The sequence below is a fragment of the Notolepis coatsorum genome (assembly GCF_963971535.1).
Source record: "Notolepis coatsorum genome assembly, chromosome: 14".
Taxonomy (NCBI): Eukaryota; Metazoa; Chordata; class Actinopteri; order Aulopiformes; family Paralepididae; genus Notolepis; species Notolepis coatsorum.
This window is the reverse complement of record NC_140178.1, coordinates 65,808,481-65,825,397: the sequence shown is the minus strand read 5'-3', so window position 1 is coordinate 65,825,397 and position 16,917 is coordinate 65,808,481. Positions and strand designations below refer to the sequence as shown.

At 42.5% G+C, this 16,917-nt stretch overlaps 2 protein-coding genes across 2 annotated transcripts in view; one reads left to right on the top strand and one right to left on the bottom strand.

Annotated features, from left to right (window-relative positions):
• hid1a (HID1 domain containing a) overlaps positions 1–10,687 on the bottom strand; it is a 34,175-nt gene extending 23,488 nt beyond the window's left edge. The window contains exons 1-5 of the mRNA XM_084328161.1: positions 10,569–10,687; positions 9,590–9,739; positions 5,199–5,369; positions 3,479–3,598; positions 62–168 (exon numbers count right to left, since the gene is read on the bottom strand). Of these exons, the coding sequence (XP_084184287.1) occupies positions 62–168; positions 3,479–3,598; positions 5,199–5,369; positions 9,590–9,739; positions 10,569–10,634 (614 nt within the window). The 5' untranslated portion in view covers positions 10,635–10,687. The remainder of the gene's footprint in view (positions 1–61; positions 169–3,478; positions 3,599–5,198; positions 5,370–9,589; positions 9,740–10,568) is intronic.
• A 583-nt stretch (positions 10,688–11,270) lies between these two features.
• On the top strand, positions 11,271–14,161 carry LOC311240932 (protein VCF1). Its single transcript, XM_084329554.1, has 3 exons — positions 11,271–11,894; positions 12,160–12,277; positions 12,723–14,161. Exons 1-3 carry the CDS (start codon positions 11,878–11,880, stop codon positions 12,972–12,974), a joined length of 387 nt encoding a protein of 128 aa, XP_084185680.1. The 5' UTR covers positions 11,271–11,877; the 3' UTR covers positions 12,975–14,161.
• The last annotated feature ends 2,756 nt before the right edge of the window (positions 14,162–16,917 follow it).

The following is a 16,917-nucleotide window of genomic DNA, read 5'->3' as shown; positions in this document are numbered from 1 at the left end:
CTGAGATAACAGAGAATCTTTGATCTCCTTACATAGACATCCGAATATGGCATAGACTCACCTATTCAGGTCGTGGATGTAGTTGAGTGGGGGTGATTGGGCAAAGCCCACCCCTGCCTCCCAGATATACTCACAGCTGTCAATGGACTGCATGTCTTCCACAGAGTCCTGGACATCACAAGATCAGAAATGTAATTAAACCGTGCGCACGGTCCATGCCAGCCATAACTCCTACATTTCTGATCCGATTTGGATGAAACTTGGATGAAGCACATCCTACCTGGTCAGCCAGTGTTGTAAACATTGCCCCACAGACACTATATACTATTAACGTGTAAGGTTAGCTCTCATCATCAGTGCTACTGACAGGGTCCACTGACAGCCTCTGTAAAACAGCAAGGAGTATGACGTTTTTTATATGTTCCTTGTAAAACAGGCACAAATACAAAAATGTGGAATGAAAGTTCCTATTATTAGGCTCCTCAAATATCATCATTCATAAAAAATATATAACCAACCAGGGGATGCTGCTGCATATTTTGTCCTCTTTGAAATGGTGAGATGGCGCTGTGTGAGGTCACGACATGTAAGCCAATGAAAACGATGGGGATTTGAGCTAAACTTGCTTGGGACAGTTGTGACGCGGACGGCGTGTGCCATGATGAAGGTTATGAAGTGAAGGTTGGGTAGCGGATTCATTTAAAACTGTGATTAATCTTGAGCCGAACTACGTGTGCATTAAACGGTTTTAACACACACCTACCGGCCAATCAGAAACGATTATTCACCCAGGCCATGGTATAAGTAATATAAAAATAAATATGGGTTTCCTAGCTTAACACATTGGTTGCCAGCCGGATATGACGATTTATCGCTTGGATGCCAGCACATTAATCAATGGGAGGACAAGCACATTTGCGAGCGATTCAACTATATCTTAAATTATGGCTATGTGTCTAATACACCCGTCGCTTATCAATGACTTGCTTGCAGTCAACATGTACGAAACAGATTGTTTTTTCATCAGTACATTTCCGTTTTATACCGTTTTGAATACAAGTATAGTTTGAGATTTCTAGTCATTCCAGAGAAATCCGCGAAAATAGCCATTTACTGGAATACACAAAACACATTGTCATTTTCCGGCTGATTTATGAATTGTTTTCAAATAAACGCTAGATTATCGAGAGTATTTGTGTTCTTATGCACAATACAAAAGCGGGCTGAAGAATAATTTATTCGTGCCGCGCTCAGCGCCTAACGACACACACACACGTTGTGAATCCTGTGAAAAACAACTCTGATTAACCCAAAACTGGTAACATAGATTCCTTACCTCAAATCAGATGTTCTGAAAAAAGATGAATCCAATTCCTGATCGCCATTCCAAATATTGATTGTGTTTATTGATCCAACGTTATAGTCCGAAACGCATAATCGACGCTGCTCTGAGGGTCCTCAGTCAATCTGGTAACACGACACTGCTTGCCAGAGATGGGAAAACCCTGGACCGGAGTTTTTCTCTGATGCACTTTTTCACTCAATCCAATCCAATGATGTGCATTACCATTCGGGAGACGATAGGGGGCGGTATTTGCCCTTTTCGAGCTCAGAGCCATTCCCAATGATAACGTCAGGCTGGACGGATGGAAAATGAATGGATATCGCTAATAAAATAAATAACGATTAAATAACGAGAAATCTCGTTATTGGCAACCAACGCATGGCGGCCAATAACGAGAAATCTCGTTGTTGGCAACCAATGTGTTAACAGAGTCCTCATTCCATCAGGCTGGCAATGAAGACCATGTAGATTTTCAACTGCTAAATTATGTTCTTATTCCACCTTATTGTTCATGGTCGACATATCGCATTTAAAATTATATAAAATCCTAGTTAGAACACCTAAACCTTTGGAAATCTTAACTTTCCATGTTTTTCATTTATTTGTTTTCACTTACATTTTGTAATGTGTTCCGAATGGCAATGGTGTTTTTGTCTATACTACCTGTCTAGTCCTAAAGATGTGTACCTGATACACCTGAAAATACTGATGCCTGTATTCAGTATGTAAGTAGTTTCTGATGTCTGTGCAGGATGGTAAAGAAAGGATGCTAGTTCCACAGGAAGGATACAGCCACACGATCACTGTCTTCCCCATGCTACATTCCATATCATTACTAAGCAACAAGGAGCTCTTCGTGGTGAAAAACAAGGAAACTATAAAAGAAGGAAGGGTCATCACGTCACTGTGTAGCGCATGAGTGCACATTGGTGCCAAGTGTGGAAACTTTCAGCTTGGCCGACGTTTATGACCTTTTAAACAGGTTATTACCTCGGATGTCAGAATCATATGCAATTTGTTGCATGGTTAACTAGCTAACTTTTGATATATTGGTTGATGTACAGTATAATTTCCTCAGATAGCTTGTATATTTTTACACACTTCCTTCTTTTATAGTTTCCTTGGTGAGAAGCAACACATTGCCCGTGAGAATCTCTTTCTAAAATCTCTCTTCAGACACAGACTTGATTGACAGGTCAGGTTGGTCTGCCTTACACTAGGAAGGAAGGAAGGAAGAAGGAAACAGTATTTGGAGTAAAAAAAGAAAAGAAAAGGAAGAGTCCATGCATGACTTTTGAAATATAATCCAATAACCTGCCAGAACAGTTTAAAGGGATATTTCACTTTAATATAATTTGTCAATAATCTGCCGTCTTACCTCTATCTAAAAGTTATCTACTAGTAAACTAGCAGTCCTACTAAAATAATCTACAAGTAAGATAGCAGTGTTCCCTCTAAAGTCATCTACAAGTCAACTAGTGACCACTGCTGTACCTGTCGTAGGCTGTCAACACCACCAGTCCTCCCAGGTGTCACTTCACTTCCATACATTTTTAAATATCATACTTCTGAAGTATAAACAAACCATATCGCAATATTATTCTGTTTAATATATTTTTATATATATTGTGTACCTTTGGCTTGTGTCAAATGTACTTGTTTTCTTAGTTAATGTTGTGATTTCCAAATCATCAAATGTCAGTAAAGGAACTATTTCTCACTTAAGTGTAGTTTGACAATCTCTCAACTTTTCACATAATGTTTAGAATCAAGGCAGCACGTAACCATGAGTAACCACTCCCCAAACATACAAAGGTAATACATATGTAAATACACATCAAATGCCAAAAACAAACACATACCTTTGACTCAGAATTGTCTATTTTATTGAAATCTGCACAGTGGTAGTTTGTTTATATGTCAGATGTATGATATTAAGACTTGGTCCTCACAACAAATGGAAGTGACACCTGGGGGAAATGGTGGTGTTGACAGTGAACTGACAGGGACAGCAGTTGTTGCTAACTTACTTGTAGATGTACATAGAGGCAAAACTGAGGTGAAATATCCCTTTTACGTGTCAGTGGATGGCGATGAACTGATAAACGTGATGACATCATGCTGGACACTCACAGGGCCTTTCTTATGGCTGTGCACAGTAAAGTCAGGACAGAAGAGCAGGTCAGCGATGGCCAGCAGCAGAGATTCAGCCAGTGGTCGAGCGCCATCATCATCATCATCCAAGTCATCCATCTGCGAGGGACAGAACGGGTCGTGCCCAGGATTGAGATTAGACATGGATTTAGATCTGTCTATTCCAGGGATGTAGTTCAAATAGTCTTAAATTATTCCTACGATTCTTCTTACCATTATTGATTGGCTTCTAGCAGCACCAGTGTGAGACTAGATTGAGTTCAATTTAGATTGTAAATGGTAAATGGCTGCATTTATATAGCGCTTTATCCAAAGCGCTTTACAATTTGTTCCTCACATTTTACCCATTCACTCACACATTCACACACTGACGGTGGAGGCAACCATGCAAGGTGCCAACCTGCTCATCAGGAGCAATTAGGGGTTAAGTGTCTTGCTCAAGGACACTTCGTCACGCTGCCCGGGAGGAGCGGGAATTGAACCGGGAACCTCCAGATTACCAGACAACTGCTCTACCTCCTGAGCCACTGTTGTTTGGAATCTTATCTCAGTCATAATATTCTGTAAGGTGAACATCTACCAACCTCTTGGCACATGGCTTTTTTAGTCAGTTGTTGAGGAAGAAATATGTTGGTGGAAATAATAAGTGCTGCTTCTTCGTTTCTTTTGTGGCACCATCTGTGTGATGCTACTTTAGATGTGTTCCCTTTTCTCTTTTGGTTGTGTGAAGCAAATAAAGAATGAGGTGAAAATTTACATTTTGAGTGTGCACAAGAGTCACATTACAGCCTGTTGAATAGCCTGGTTTCTGGTGAGCTAGCTAGTAACAGAGACAATCTGTCGTTAGCCAGCAGTAGCTTGTCATCTACTGGCTGGAAACCCCTGTTCTAGTCTCTCCTATCCAGAGAAACAAAATGATTATATGATTGAATAGTGAACACATATTACAGGTAATGGCTGGAACTGAATGACTGAACAACAATTCCAATCATTTTGTTGGATTTTATTTCCTGTACTTCCTTCTCTATAGGGAGAGGGGTAAAAAGCTTTCTTTGAATTCTACTGACTACTGGAATGAGGAAACGAATTACCAAAACGAGTGACGCATCTGTCTTCATCAACAGAAGAAGCTTTGAAACCCCACAGAATCATTACAGCCCTAGAATTAAGGGATACCTGAGACTCTTATTAATATATTAATATTAATGCATGACTGCACTATTCTGCAGTTTTACAAAAAGATTAAATAATAATGAAGTCTGTCTAACATTGTAAGGGACAATCATACTGTGCACTGTGTGCAAGAGACATCTACTCAGAGGTCAAGATAAGGTGTGTGTGTGTGTGTGTGTGTGTGTGTGTGTGTGTGTGTGTGTGTGTGTGTGTGTGTGTGTGTGTGTGTGTGTGTGTGTGTGTGTGTGTGTGTGTGTGTGTGTGTGTGTGTGTGGAAATATGAGGCTATAGAGATATGAGGCCGTTAGTGTTTTTTTTGGCATAATTCAAGATGTAATTTGGACGGTGTGTGTGTGTGTGCATATGTACAGTATGTTTGACTTATTCACACCCCCCGGAAGCAACTCAGCTGGGGGGTTCGAACGGCCGACCTCCTGGCCACAAGCCTGCTTCTCTAACCTCTTGGCGTCCATCACACAATTGCATTATCTGATCACACTGGGCTTATCTTACTACGCCCACTCACCCCAGCCCGGCCAGCACCAGGCACAGTGGACCAGAAAAAGCCCCTCCAGTCTTGGTCCTCGAAGATATAGGGCAGGATACGGGTCAGCATGCGAGAACAGTTCAGCACCACTTGCTTCTCTCTTTCGGTTGAGCAACCGGACTCCGCCCCCTGCACCAGCTTCTCTACAGCCTGATGGAGAGAGAGAGGTGTGGGGGCATGAATGTGTATTTAAATTACAGAAGCATTCCCAGAGAGAGAGAGAGAGAGAGAGAGAGAGAGAGAGAGAGAGAGAGAGAGAGAGAGAGAGAGAGATTCTGTAAACATAGACACATATGCATGGATTTATACAGTAAATGTACTTCTTATTTGTGCAAATGCAAAACTGTTGTCTCGAGTGAAAATGTCATTTTGTGGCATATTATAAGAAAAAAAACAAATTTCATCAATGACAAAACCGAGGAAAACAAAAACAAACCCTGCAAACTTTGGAAATTACTCAACAACCAACTAGGCTGCAGCAAAAAGCTTAAAACCAGATTTACAAACATAAACATAAAGACAGAAAACACTCATCACAGACAAACTGGATGTGGCCAAATACCTAAACATATTATTTACAAACATAGCCACAACACTGGTTAATAAACTACCCTCCCACTCAGGGCATTTTGGGGTAGAACACATAGTAGCATACTACAAAAACCTAGGGGTCCACAAAGACAACTTCAAACTTGAAATGGTAAGAACAGCTGAGGTACTCAAAAAACTGAGCGCCCTCCAACCAAACAAGGCCACTGGCCATGACAATATCCGCTCCAAATTCCTCAGAGACTCAGCAGCCGCCATCACCCCAGTCATCACACACATAATAAACCTCTCCATAAAACAGGGACACGTATCCAAAGACTTCAAAATTGCGAGAGTAACCCCCCTGCACAAAAAGGGCAGCAAATTAGACCCAGGCAACTACCGCCCTGTTTCTATTCTCACCTCCATCTCGAAAGTCATGGAAAAAATAGTATACGAACAGGTCGAAAAGTACCTTGCGGAGAAAAATCGAATCTACAAATTCCAATCTGGCTTCAGAACATCTCTATTTGAACGACCACATCAAACAAGAGGTGGACGCGGGCAAATACTGCGGCATGGTCATGCTGGACTTACAAAAGGCCTTCGACACTGTCAATCACTACATTCTGATAGACTATCAAAACCAATTGCTTTTAGCTTGTCAATCAGTAAGATGGATGCAATCCTACCTGGAGGGGAGAGAACAGATGGTGGAGGTAAACGGTACCCTATCCCCCCCCTCACAGTGAGCTGTGGTGTTCCACAAGGAAGCATACTAGGTCCGCTACTGTTCCTAATTTATGCAAATTACATGTCGTCAGCTTGTGACTGCAACTTGTTCCTGTTCGCGGACGACTCAGCCCTGCTGGTCTCTGACAAGAACAAGTTACAGGTTGAAAAAACACTCAGCTCGGAACTAGGCAAAATCTGCACCTGGCTCGCTGATAACAAACTATCATTACACCTGGGTAAAACAGAGTCCATTCTCTTCGGTTCAAATAACAAACTCAGCAAGACCGACGGCTTCTTAGTTACAGTGGGTGACAATATTGTCACAAGGAAAGATGAAATTACATACCTAGGTTCCATCCTAGAGGCAAATCTTTCCTGTGACAAAATGGCATCCAATGTAATAAAAAAAAGTCAACCAACGAACTAGATTTTTTTAATTATCTTTTTTCCCCCTTCTTTTTCCGTTTTTCTCCCCTCCCAATGTTAGTCGTTATGCCAATTCCCAATCCCCTTCCTGGTCGTTGCGCACTCTACCCCCTACCGTCAGTCTGGGAGGGCGGAGACTATCACATGCTTCCTCCGACACATGTGTACCCAGCCCACCACTTCTTTTCACCTGGCAGCGCCGACTCTCACTGGAAGAGTGTAACGTGTGGAAAATCACACTACCTCCCTCCAGATCCTTCCCTCGCTGTGCAGGCGCCCCGACCGAACTGTAGGAGTCGCTGTTTACAACGACCCGGACCCACCCACCGGCTTCCCGCCCGCTGACTCTGCCAATTGAGCCAGTATGACGGCCGGCCAAGCCGGAGGCACCGCTGACAGCCGGATTCGATACCAGTGTCTCTCGCATTGGTGACGAGCTCTTAGTCCGCTGCGCCACCCAGCCGCCTTGACATCCCTAATTCTTGTACCGGATCTCCTCTCTGGTAAACAAGAATACCCTGAAGACTCTGGCAGGAGCACTCATTCAAGGGTACTACGACTATGCTTGCACCTCATGGTACTACCAAAGCACCTCAAAGGCGCTAAAAACAAAATTACAAACATCACAAAACAAACTGGTCAGACTACTGCTTGACCTTACTCCTAGAACCCACCTCACCCCTGCCCACTTTACAACCTAGGATGGCTTAGAGTAGACGACAGAGTACAGCAACTTGCAATGGGCCTGGTCTACAAGATACATTACACAACTATTAAGGTACCCATGTACATGTCAAATTACTTCCCAAAGGTCAGTGAATACCACGACCACAACACCAGAGGGAGCTCCACAAATCATGTGATTGATTGATTGATTGATTGATTGATTGATTGAACATTTTATTAACAGATTGCAGAATGGGTACAATACAGTACAGCTCAATACACACAATTGTTAAGGGGATGTGAAACCCAGATTCGGCTCAAACAAGGGACAAAACACATTTTGCAATTATGCCACATCAATGTGGAACGCCCTACCCAGTACCCACAGCTGTAAAGGAATGCGAATCACTACCCACTTTCAAAACCACTCTCAAAGAGCACCTACAGGAGACTGCTATTCGAAACTGGCCCCTGTAAATGTCCTAACCCAACCCCCTCCAATGTACAGTAAATGTCCTAACCCAATTATACACGAGACTCTTTTCTTGGGACCAAGTAAGGTTTCGTGGATAATCCAATGTACAGTTACCCCCCACCCCGCCTAGTCACCCACCCCACCCACCCAACCACCTCCAATGTACAGTTCCCCCCCCCCCACCCCCCCAACCTCCTCCAATGTACAGTTTCTTCGTCAAATGTATATACTCTCTTTTTTTAGACTTTTTTTGTATCACAAACAGTACTGTATTTGTAAATCTGGTATGTCATAAATGTATAGTAGCAGTACTGTCTATCTGTATGTCATGTATGTCATATATGTTATGATGAATTGAAAATGGGGGACCCTGATGTAAACAAGACAAAAGTCTTTCTCTGGTCTGCAACCCCTTAACAATTGTGTGTATTGAGCTGTACTGTATTGTACCCATTCTGCAATCTGTTAATACAATTTTCAATCAATCAATCAATCACGTTTTGACCTGGAATAGACAGATGAAGACAGTGATAGTGCAGTTTAGACACACACACACACACACATAGAATAGAATAGAAATACTTTTATTATGCAGAGGGAAATTTTACACTGCAAATTGCTCAACATTAAACATTTAGACAGAACAGGTCACGAATAAAAATAATAAAACAAATCAAATTGCCTAAGATAAGAGTAGATGGAAAAAAATGGAATAAAATATACAGTAAATAAATACAGTAAAAATATACTGAGGTCTACAGTAGGTGTAGTATTGCACAGTGCTGTTTCAAAAGTAAGAGACACACACACACACACACTTCCTCTCTTTCTCTCTCTTTCTCTCTAAAATAAGCCCAGTGTGATTAGTGTAATATAGTATAAGAACCTTGTCAGAAACCTTCTCTCTCTCTCTCTCTCTCTCTCTCTCTCTCTCTCTCTCTCTCTCTCTCTCTCTCTCTCTCTCTCTCTCTCTCTCTCTCTCTCTCTCTCTCTCTCTCTCTCTCTCTCTCTCTCACACACATACCCACAGAGATTACATTAACAAAGACTAATGAATGATAATCAGTTACAACTTTTTAATAAAAAGCAGACTGCAAGTCATGTCTAAAGCACATAAACAAACCCTTGAATCGGCTTCCAGGGCTATGTTTTGCTCCACCTGCATGTTTCATTAGGGAGCTGTGAACCCCGGTACTATGTCTGTTTAGTTTCTGATAGGCGGCTTCAAAAGGAAGCAGAAAGGAGGAGACGGGAAGGGAAAAGGGAAGGGAGGCGAGTTTGCTTTGCTTCTTTCCTACATATGAGAGCACTCTGTTCTGATTTGCTGACAGAAGACTCTGCCAGCCAGGCTCTCATGAGGGGGAGTGGGTCCTGCATTGTTTCATAACAACAGTATTCCATTACTATGCCTCACAACACACTTGTTTTGCCATACAGTATTAGGTGATCTCCTTCTTACCAAAAACAGACAGGTTTATATTATCATATACTGTAACTCCTTACAGCTGACCGCAGCCCAGACAGCGATATCATACTGTACCTTATAGCACAGGGTTGCCAGATTTGATGGGGACTCCTCTCTAACAGCTCTAATCTCTGCAGATGGCACCAGAGCAAAAACGTCTTGCACCGTGGTGGCAGTGTCTGCCCAGAACTGGTCCCAGAAGGCATCGTCTGTTGCCTCCACAGGCTGGAGAGAATAAGGTTTACATTAGAATCTCTGTCTCCCATATTGATGATTTTGGACCAAAATCGCTCAATTTACGTGAATCAGATTTTTTTTATTAGATTAGATTCATAATTTATTGTCATTATACAGCACAAGTACAGTACAACGAAAATAAGTTTGGTTTCCAACCAGAGTGCAAATGTAACAGTAAAACAAGACAATTGTAATTGTGAGGTAATAGACAGATTTCTTAAATGTCAGTTAGCTTGTCCATTTCATCATATTAATGAACTGCCTGTTTTGTTTCTGGTCTAACATCACAGCCCATAGACTAAAAAAGCCTAGTCGTGTAACTAGACAACAACTGTAACCTGATCTGGCAGGCTCTAATCTCAGCACAGTCCACCTGCTGCATCTGGAAGCATTGTTTATATGGTACCTACGTCATCAATCAATTGATTTAGCTGCGCAATCGTAAATGTAATGGTTAAAACGAACATAGCTAGGGGTCGTGTAACATAAACTGACTAGCATCATAGACGACTTATTAATTATAGAATAGGCCCATTTATGAAAACAACAATGCAAATGACAGTAGCATAGCCTATTATGGAAAAGGGTGCAGCAATCCTTATTTTATTTATTTGCTATATTGATCAGTTACACGTGTTATTTATTGATAACAATTTAGCTGGCAGTAAACAGGCTATGCCTAACGTGAAACCAATACAGCTGCGTTTAGAGGTAGCGTTTGCTCTATCCATCTCCTCGGTGATGTTCTCGCAATACACCATCTGGTGAGCTTTTCGTCACTGATAATAATTTATTATATTGCTTTTAAATAGCCTACCTGTGTTTTGGTTGTCAATTGTATCACTGCTTTCCTGAAATTCAATTTAGAGTCGGTGTTGCCCATTTTTATTTTCCTTGATATACTGGGGCTGCCGCTGTGAATCCCTGCTAATCTCGCCTGCTTCCTTCGCTGGAGTCATTTGCGGGGGCGTTTTTACATACAGTGCACTACAGACTATAAACTTCCGGGTTCTAAAATATCAATATGATATCTGTTACATGTATCCCTTCCTTTGATACCCGCAATGCACTGATTCACTATGACATGATCGATGGAATTGTATAGATTCCCCCTAATATTTGAATATTATATTATAAATAAATATAAAATGTACATATAGCCGGTTACTGCGGGCCTAATAGGCAGCTGATTGTCCCTTCACACTAGTACACAAAATGTGGTATATTAATTCATATTGCCAATATTTACAATCGCCAGTTTGTTACAATTTGGTGAAAATGCTAAATTATGTTATTGTAAACAGTGACATCTTGTGGCAGAATAGACACATGGCAGGACATTGGAGCTGATTGACCACCAACAAATTCGCTAATGTAAAATGTTAATCGTTGAGGTTATATTTGTATGAATATATGCTCATATTATTTGTATTTGATTATTAGAGCAACCGTAACTCGTTTTGTCTTTGCGACTGTGTGCGCAGCGGCACGCCACCGTATGACTGCGCAGTCGCAGTAACATGTAAACAATATGGTTGGTTGTCACTGCTGCACTGGTTCAGGTCGCTGAGAGGAGCTAGCCTGGTTAGAGACGGTTGTAGTGACAGTAACTCGCTTTCTGACAGACACCCGCTAGTTGACTTTTTCTTCCACGCGTGTTTTGTCGTTAACAACAGTTACATAGCAAACTACGCTCGCCTAACGTTCGCTATCATTGCTTCGGCGTATTTTAAAGGGATCGAAAGGGTTGGCTAGCCAGCAGCAGCTCGAGATAGCATTGAGCTAACGTTAGCCGTGTTACAGATCGGTTGCCTGTTAGCTACACAACGCCCAGTTGTATTTTTGTCCTCACCACACATTCAATAGTTAGTTACCCGGAAGTCTGATTAATTAACTTATTTTCAGGATAACACAAATTGTGAAAGGTGTATTGTTCACTCCTCGCTTAACGTTGCTAGTTTGCTAACTAGCCAGCTCGCTGACTCAACTGAATAGGCCAACAACTGATCCTAACGGAACCGACCACCAGTCACTGACGCCGACAACGTCAATCTGTGGGCTTCCAGTCTGATTTGGATACTTATAGAAAGCGTGTTCATCAACATTGATGAATTTGACGTTGTCATATGTTGACTGAAAACAGGTGAGCTTGTTGTCATCTTAGCACTAGCGTTATATTTGATAAATACAACTTGAACCAGCCATAGCAAAATATTAAAATCAGACCATACGCATACAGTACTGGTGATGGTTTTGGTAACTACTGGGTTATTTTGTATTGTATTTGTATTTTTAAAGCAGGTAGTAAGGCCTATTCTATGATTTGTTTTATGATTTGATTTGTTTTAGTTGAGTGCTTTGTGTATGTTTTCCTGATTTTATGTGTGTTGTTCTCCTTATCCTGAAAGGAAACGCCAGCGCAGTGGTGGTGATGAGGAGAATGGCCAACTGGTGCCCCAAGCCAAGAGACTGAGTAGAAATCACCCACTCTCCCCTGAGCCCGGCCGAGATGCCTGGGACTCTGAGGTAAGAGATAATAGTGTCTCATTATTGCTTTGTCAGTCTCCTGTGTCCATATCCAAACCTTGGTGACAGTATAATCATTGCGGAAATTAACTTCAGAAGGGTAGTTGGAGCAATATGACACATTTGCGGAGAATACAAAGCTCCACATTGGCTTCAGCCACCACAGTGTGCACCTGCTCGCCAGCCCAACTGATTGGATGCTCCGCACACCGTTTCCTGTGGCAACGTCTAGGCTGCAGAGCCATGCAAATATATCGGCGGCAACATATACAACTGTTTCTATTTCGGGGGAAATTCACATTCGTTTTCAGTATACTGCCACCTTAAGACTACTTGGAAACAGTGACGTGTTTGTCATCAGAAGTCACGATAAGGAAGCGGTAGCTAGCTAAATAATGAATGAAGATGTGGTTAATATTTTGTGCTTGGGTCTGTCCTGTTCCAGTCATCCAACAGTGAGAGCAGTGGGATCAGCAGTCCAGAGCATGCAGTTGGAAGCAGCAGCGGCAGCAGTCAGTGTGCTGTGGACAGCGTGGCGGGCCCTCTGGCTCCTGGCACCTGCAGTCCCCTCAGCTCAGCCCACTCCACAGAGCCGGCTGGCCCCACCAACCCGGTCTCCTACCATCAGATCAATCGCCTCTTGAGGGAAGCCCACTTCCAGAGCCTGCAGAGCAGAGGCCAGCTTGGAGACACATGATTCCTCCTCAGCAGTATGCCTCTGTGTGCTGCCAGAGGACTAAAGCCCCTAAAGCATGCCAGAACATCACATGGTGGGTGATATCACTCGGCTCCACCCCCCCTCCCCCCACTCCTCATCTCCTGCTCTCATGATATCTCACAGCCCTGTCTTCTCTGCATATCTGTGGAAGGAGACTAGTCTGTGGCCTAGTAGCTGAGGTTGGTTATTGGTTCATTATTAGAATTAAAGAAAGTGATAATCATATGTTAGCAATAATAACTGTGTGATCGACTTGAAACATTTTTTGTGACCCACTTGTTTTCTGGCCAGTCTGGTTTACATGCTGCTCAAAGAGCCTCATAGTGACTGATTGTTGATGATGAATCCATGCCTGGTTGTGGGAAAACATTACTACAGGGCTTGCAGAAATGCAACAATGTTAGGCCGGTCATTATGACTTGTTTAGTCTCTTCATAGGGTAACTGGTGTTGGGTTATATGCTGAATATGAACTGCGTATTATGAGCACATGGTTCAGTCTCTGGGAGGATTTGCACTTGGATTATATATTTGCTTCCACATTGTTACGGGCTAGCTATTGGCTTCCCACATTTGATTGAAGTAGGAAGTTGAATCAAATCAGTTTTCTGCTCTCTAATATGGAGGTGGCTTTGATGTGACAAGTCAGCATGTATGGAAATTTACTCATGTCTGTCCTGTGCCCCACATGTAGAACAGAGAGGACCAAATACCCTATTGTCGGGAGGAAAATACATTCCCTCAGCCCTTGGTTGCAATATGGCTGAAGCCACTAAAATGTCCTCGGTGCAAGCAAGCCTTTCGATTCCTGCTGGTGCATTAACTTATGATGGTTGCCGTATGATTGTCCCTGTGCACTGAACATCCAGGTATAAGCACTGACCACAAGGCTGTGCATTTCTCTTCCTTATCTTTTTAAGTGGGATTTGTTACATTGCTGACTGCTGTGGGGGAACATGCGCAACAGTCCTACTCTAATGACTGTATTTGGTGTGTTATCTGAAATCAAAAGCATTTTGAAGATGTGGTTTATTTTTATGATGATATATTTTTTTGTATTTAGGGGTGTACATGACATTTACCTGCCATTGAAGTTATAATTTTTTTTTCTTTTTTTGTAAATTCACCTACATTTGAAAATAAAGATGGATGTTTTTGAAGAATTAACTGTTATACTTACTATATTTGTACACACACATGTTGGTAGCACACACACATTATTTTATTAAGTATCCCATTGACTGGTTTTACATTAGTGACTGTGTTGCTATTTTTACATGATAATAACGGGATCCCTTCCACCCCCCCCTTTTCTTCCAGTTGGATGGTAATGAATGACTCCCCATGCACTCAGACCATTCTTAATGAGATATGACCTGTGTCTGAGGGAGGAGAAATGAAAGGTTCCTTTAATTAGCACACTACATGTCCTTGTCTTGTCACAGGCACAAGGTAACAGATTACTTACATTAATGCACCACACGTAATCCACTGCTACCTTCTACTGCAAGTCCTTATTACTAGCCTCCCTTGAATCCTCCACCCCCCCCCCCCCCACACACACACAACCTGTACTAAGTTAAGAGTTGATGAATGGGCCAGTGATAAAAAACATGATTAGTTATCTATCTGTACTATGACAGCTCCTACATGCCTTCTCATTATTACTGGAAATTCAGCTACCAAACATAGAGAAACAACATTTCGAAATGGTAGATTAGTGCCAAGGAAAGTGAGCTTTCTTTTGTGCAGCACACAATATCTCATATGATAGGCCTGTTTTGAATAGGGCTTTGAATTTGGAACGCAAGCATTACATTCCATGTAAGGCTCAGGCCTCCATTTGAAAGTGCTAATTAATTTAGGCATGTGACAAAAGCTTGCAACCAAGTAGCTAATTGAATTACCAGCTAAACACACCCAGAGCTTTATTCAAGGAAAGATTACTCTTTTATTTGGCTGAAAATGATTAGGACTCTTAGAAATAATGTATTATTGAGTTTTGAGTGGAACAAGAAAACCAGTGCCTGGAAAACAAACAGAGGGACTTTAGTGTAAAGTCTGTCTTCAGACAGTCAGGCTGCACAAGGCTAAGTTTATAGTGTGGAATGTCTGGTGGTCAGCTCACTGCAGTCATGAGACATCACATAACAAACTGGTGTTGAACAACGGAGACACACCATGGGACCAGAGGTAGGTGATGGAGACACCATGGGACCAGTGGTAGGTCACAGATGCACACCATGGGACCAGTGGTAGGTGACGGAGACACACCATGGGACCAGTGGTAGGTGATGGAGACACACCATGGGACCAGTGGTAGGTGATGGAGACACCATGGGACCAGTGGTAGGTCACAGATACACACCATGGGACCAGCCGTAGGTGACATCAATAATTCAGGAAAGAGATGACACCATTGACCATATTCGCACGGTGGCCATTTTGCACTTATGTCATGCTCAGGTTCGGTTCCTTTCCACCTTGTTCCTGAATTTCCACAAGGGGATCAATAAAGGAATAACTTATCTTATATTAAGGCACAAAATGGCCACTGTGAATATGGTCCATTGGGATGTCAGTCCGCAGGACAAAGGGATGAAGAGAGGAGCCACAGAAGCTGGTAGTTGGTCACACCTTGAGCTGCAATGATAAAAGTACAAGGTCTTGAAATACACAAATCACTTGCATACTATTTTGGTATAGCAAATGATGTTCATGGGGTAATCAGTAGATGGCAGCATAGTCTGAGAGTTGGCTAGATGCTGACCGTAAGGCCTTGATCCCAATCTGGGCTCATGAATGCCTGGGGATTAACATTATACCACACGATCAAGACTTCACCGGAGATATGGAACTACAATCTGTTTCCATATACATGCCTGCACACACGCATGCTTGTGTGTGTGCACACGCACACATGCACTATCCTTTCCATGCAGCACACAGATATGATGGTGGGCGGTGATGAATGGCTTGTATCAGTTGAGCAGAGAGGCAGGAGAGAGTTAAATGAACTGTCCTTGTTCTGGGGTCTATGTATGCGCATACATTGTTATATTTTTACCATCGCCAGCAAAAAATCTGGGTTACAGTCTATGGCTCCTTCTCTTTCTGTCCCTCCTGCTAAGATTCCCATCTCTCTACGATGGAAAAAGCATAGTGCTGCACAGGACAATGTTACCATGATGTGGCAGACAAACTTGCTTTTGAAAATGATTTTCATTTATCAGTGTCTAACAAGTATCTAGGCCCACATGCCTCGAAGAATAGCCATTCTGGTCTAGGATCACTATTCATGTCACATGACAAGTTTCACTTTGGCTTAAAAGGCAGACTGGCTTCAGATCACTAACATTCCTCAGTACCCAGGACTTGTAATTTAAATAATTTATCTTATTCTGGGTTGAAGGACTGAGGGAAGCGTTACTAATCATGGGCTAAAGTTGATCCAGTCCCTCTCCCTCTCTCTTTGCCAGGCTAAAATGTGTTTGGGCAGCTGTTGCCGGGCATGGATATGGTGATTGGACTGGCATACTGTACCCTGGCTTCCCTCACTGGCCAACACAAACATCTGCTCTGCACCCCCTCCTTCCACCCACTACCAAACAGCAAAAGTCTGCCTGCTCTGCCTCTTCCCATCCCAAGAATTAATGACCCACCAAGCACATTAGCAGTGCCCTATTGCCCTGGCATGGCTGGCGCAGGGAATAGCGAAAGCTATGGCATGCTAACAAGGAGAGGGCAGGGTGAGTGGGTCAGAATGATAAAGTACTCAGTAGGTCAAGCTTTGAGATGAGACTATTTAGATGGAATGTTTTCTTCCACGTATGCAGGTCTCCTTCCATTCTCTCTTTCCTTGGACAAACAGCTAAACCATTAATACCACAGCCACGTTGACTACTCAGATAGATGTGTTTTAG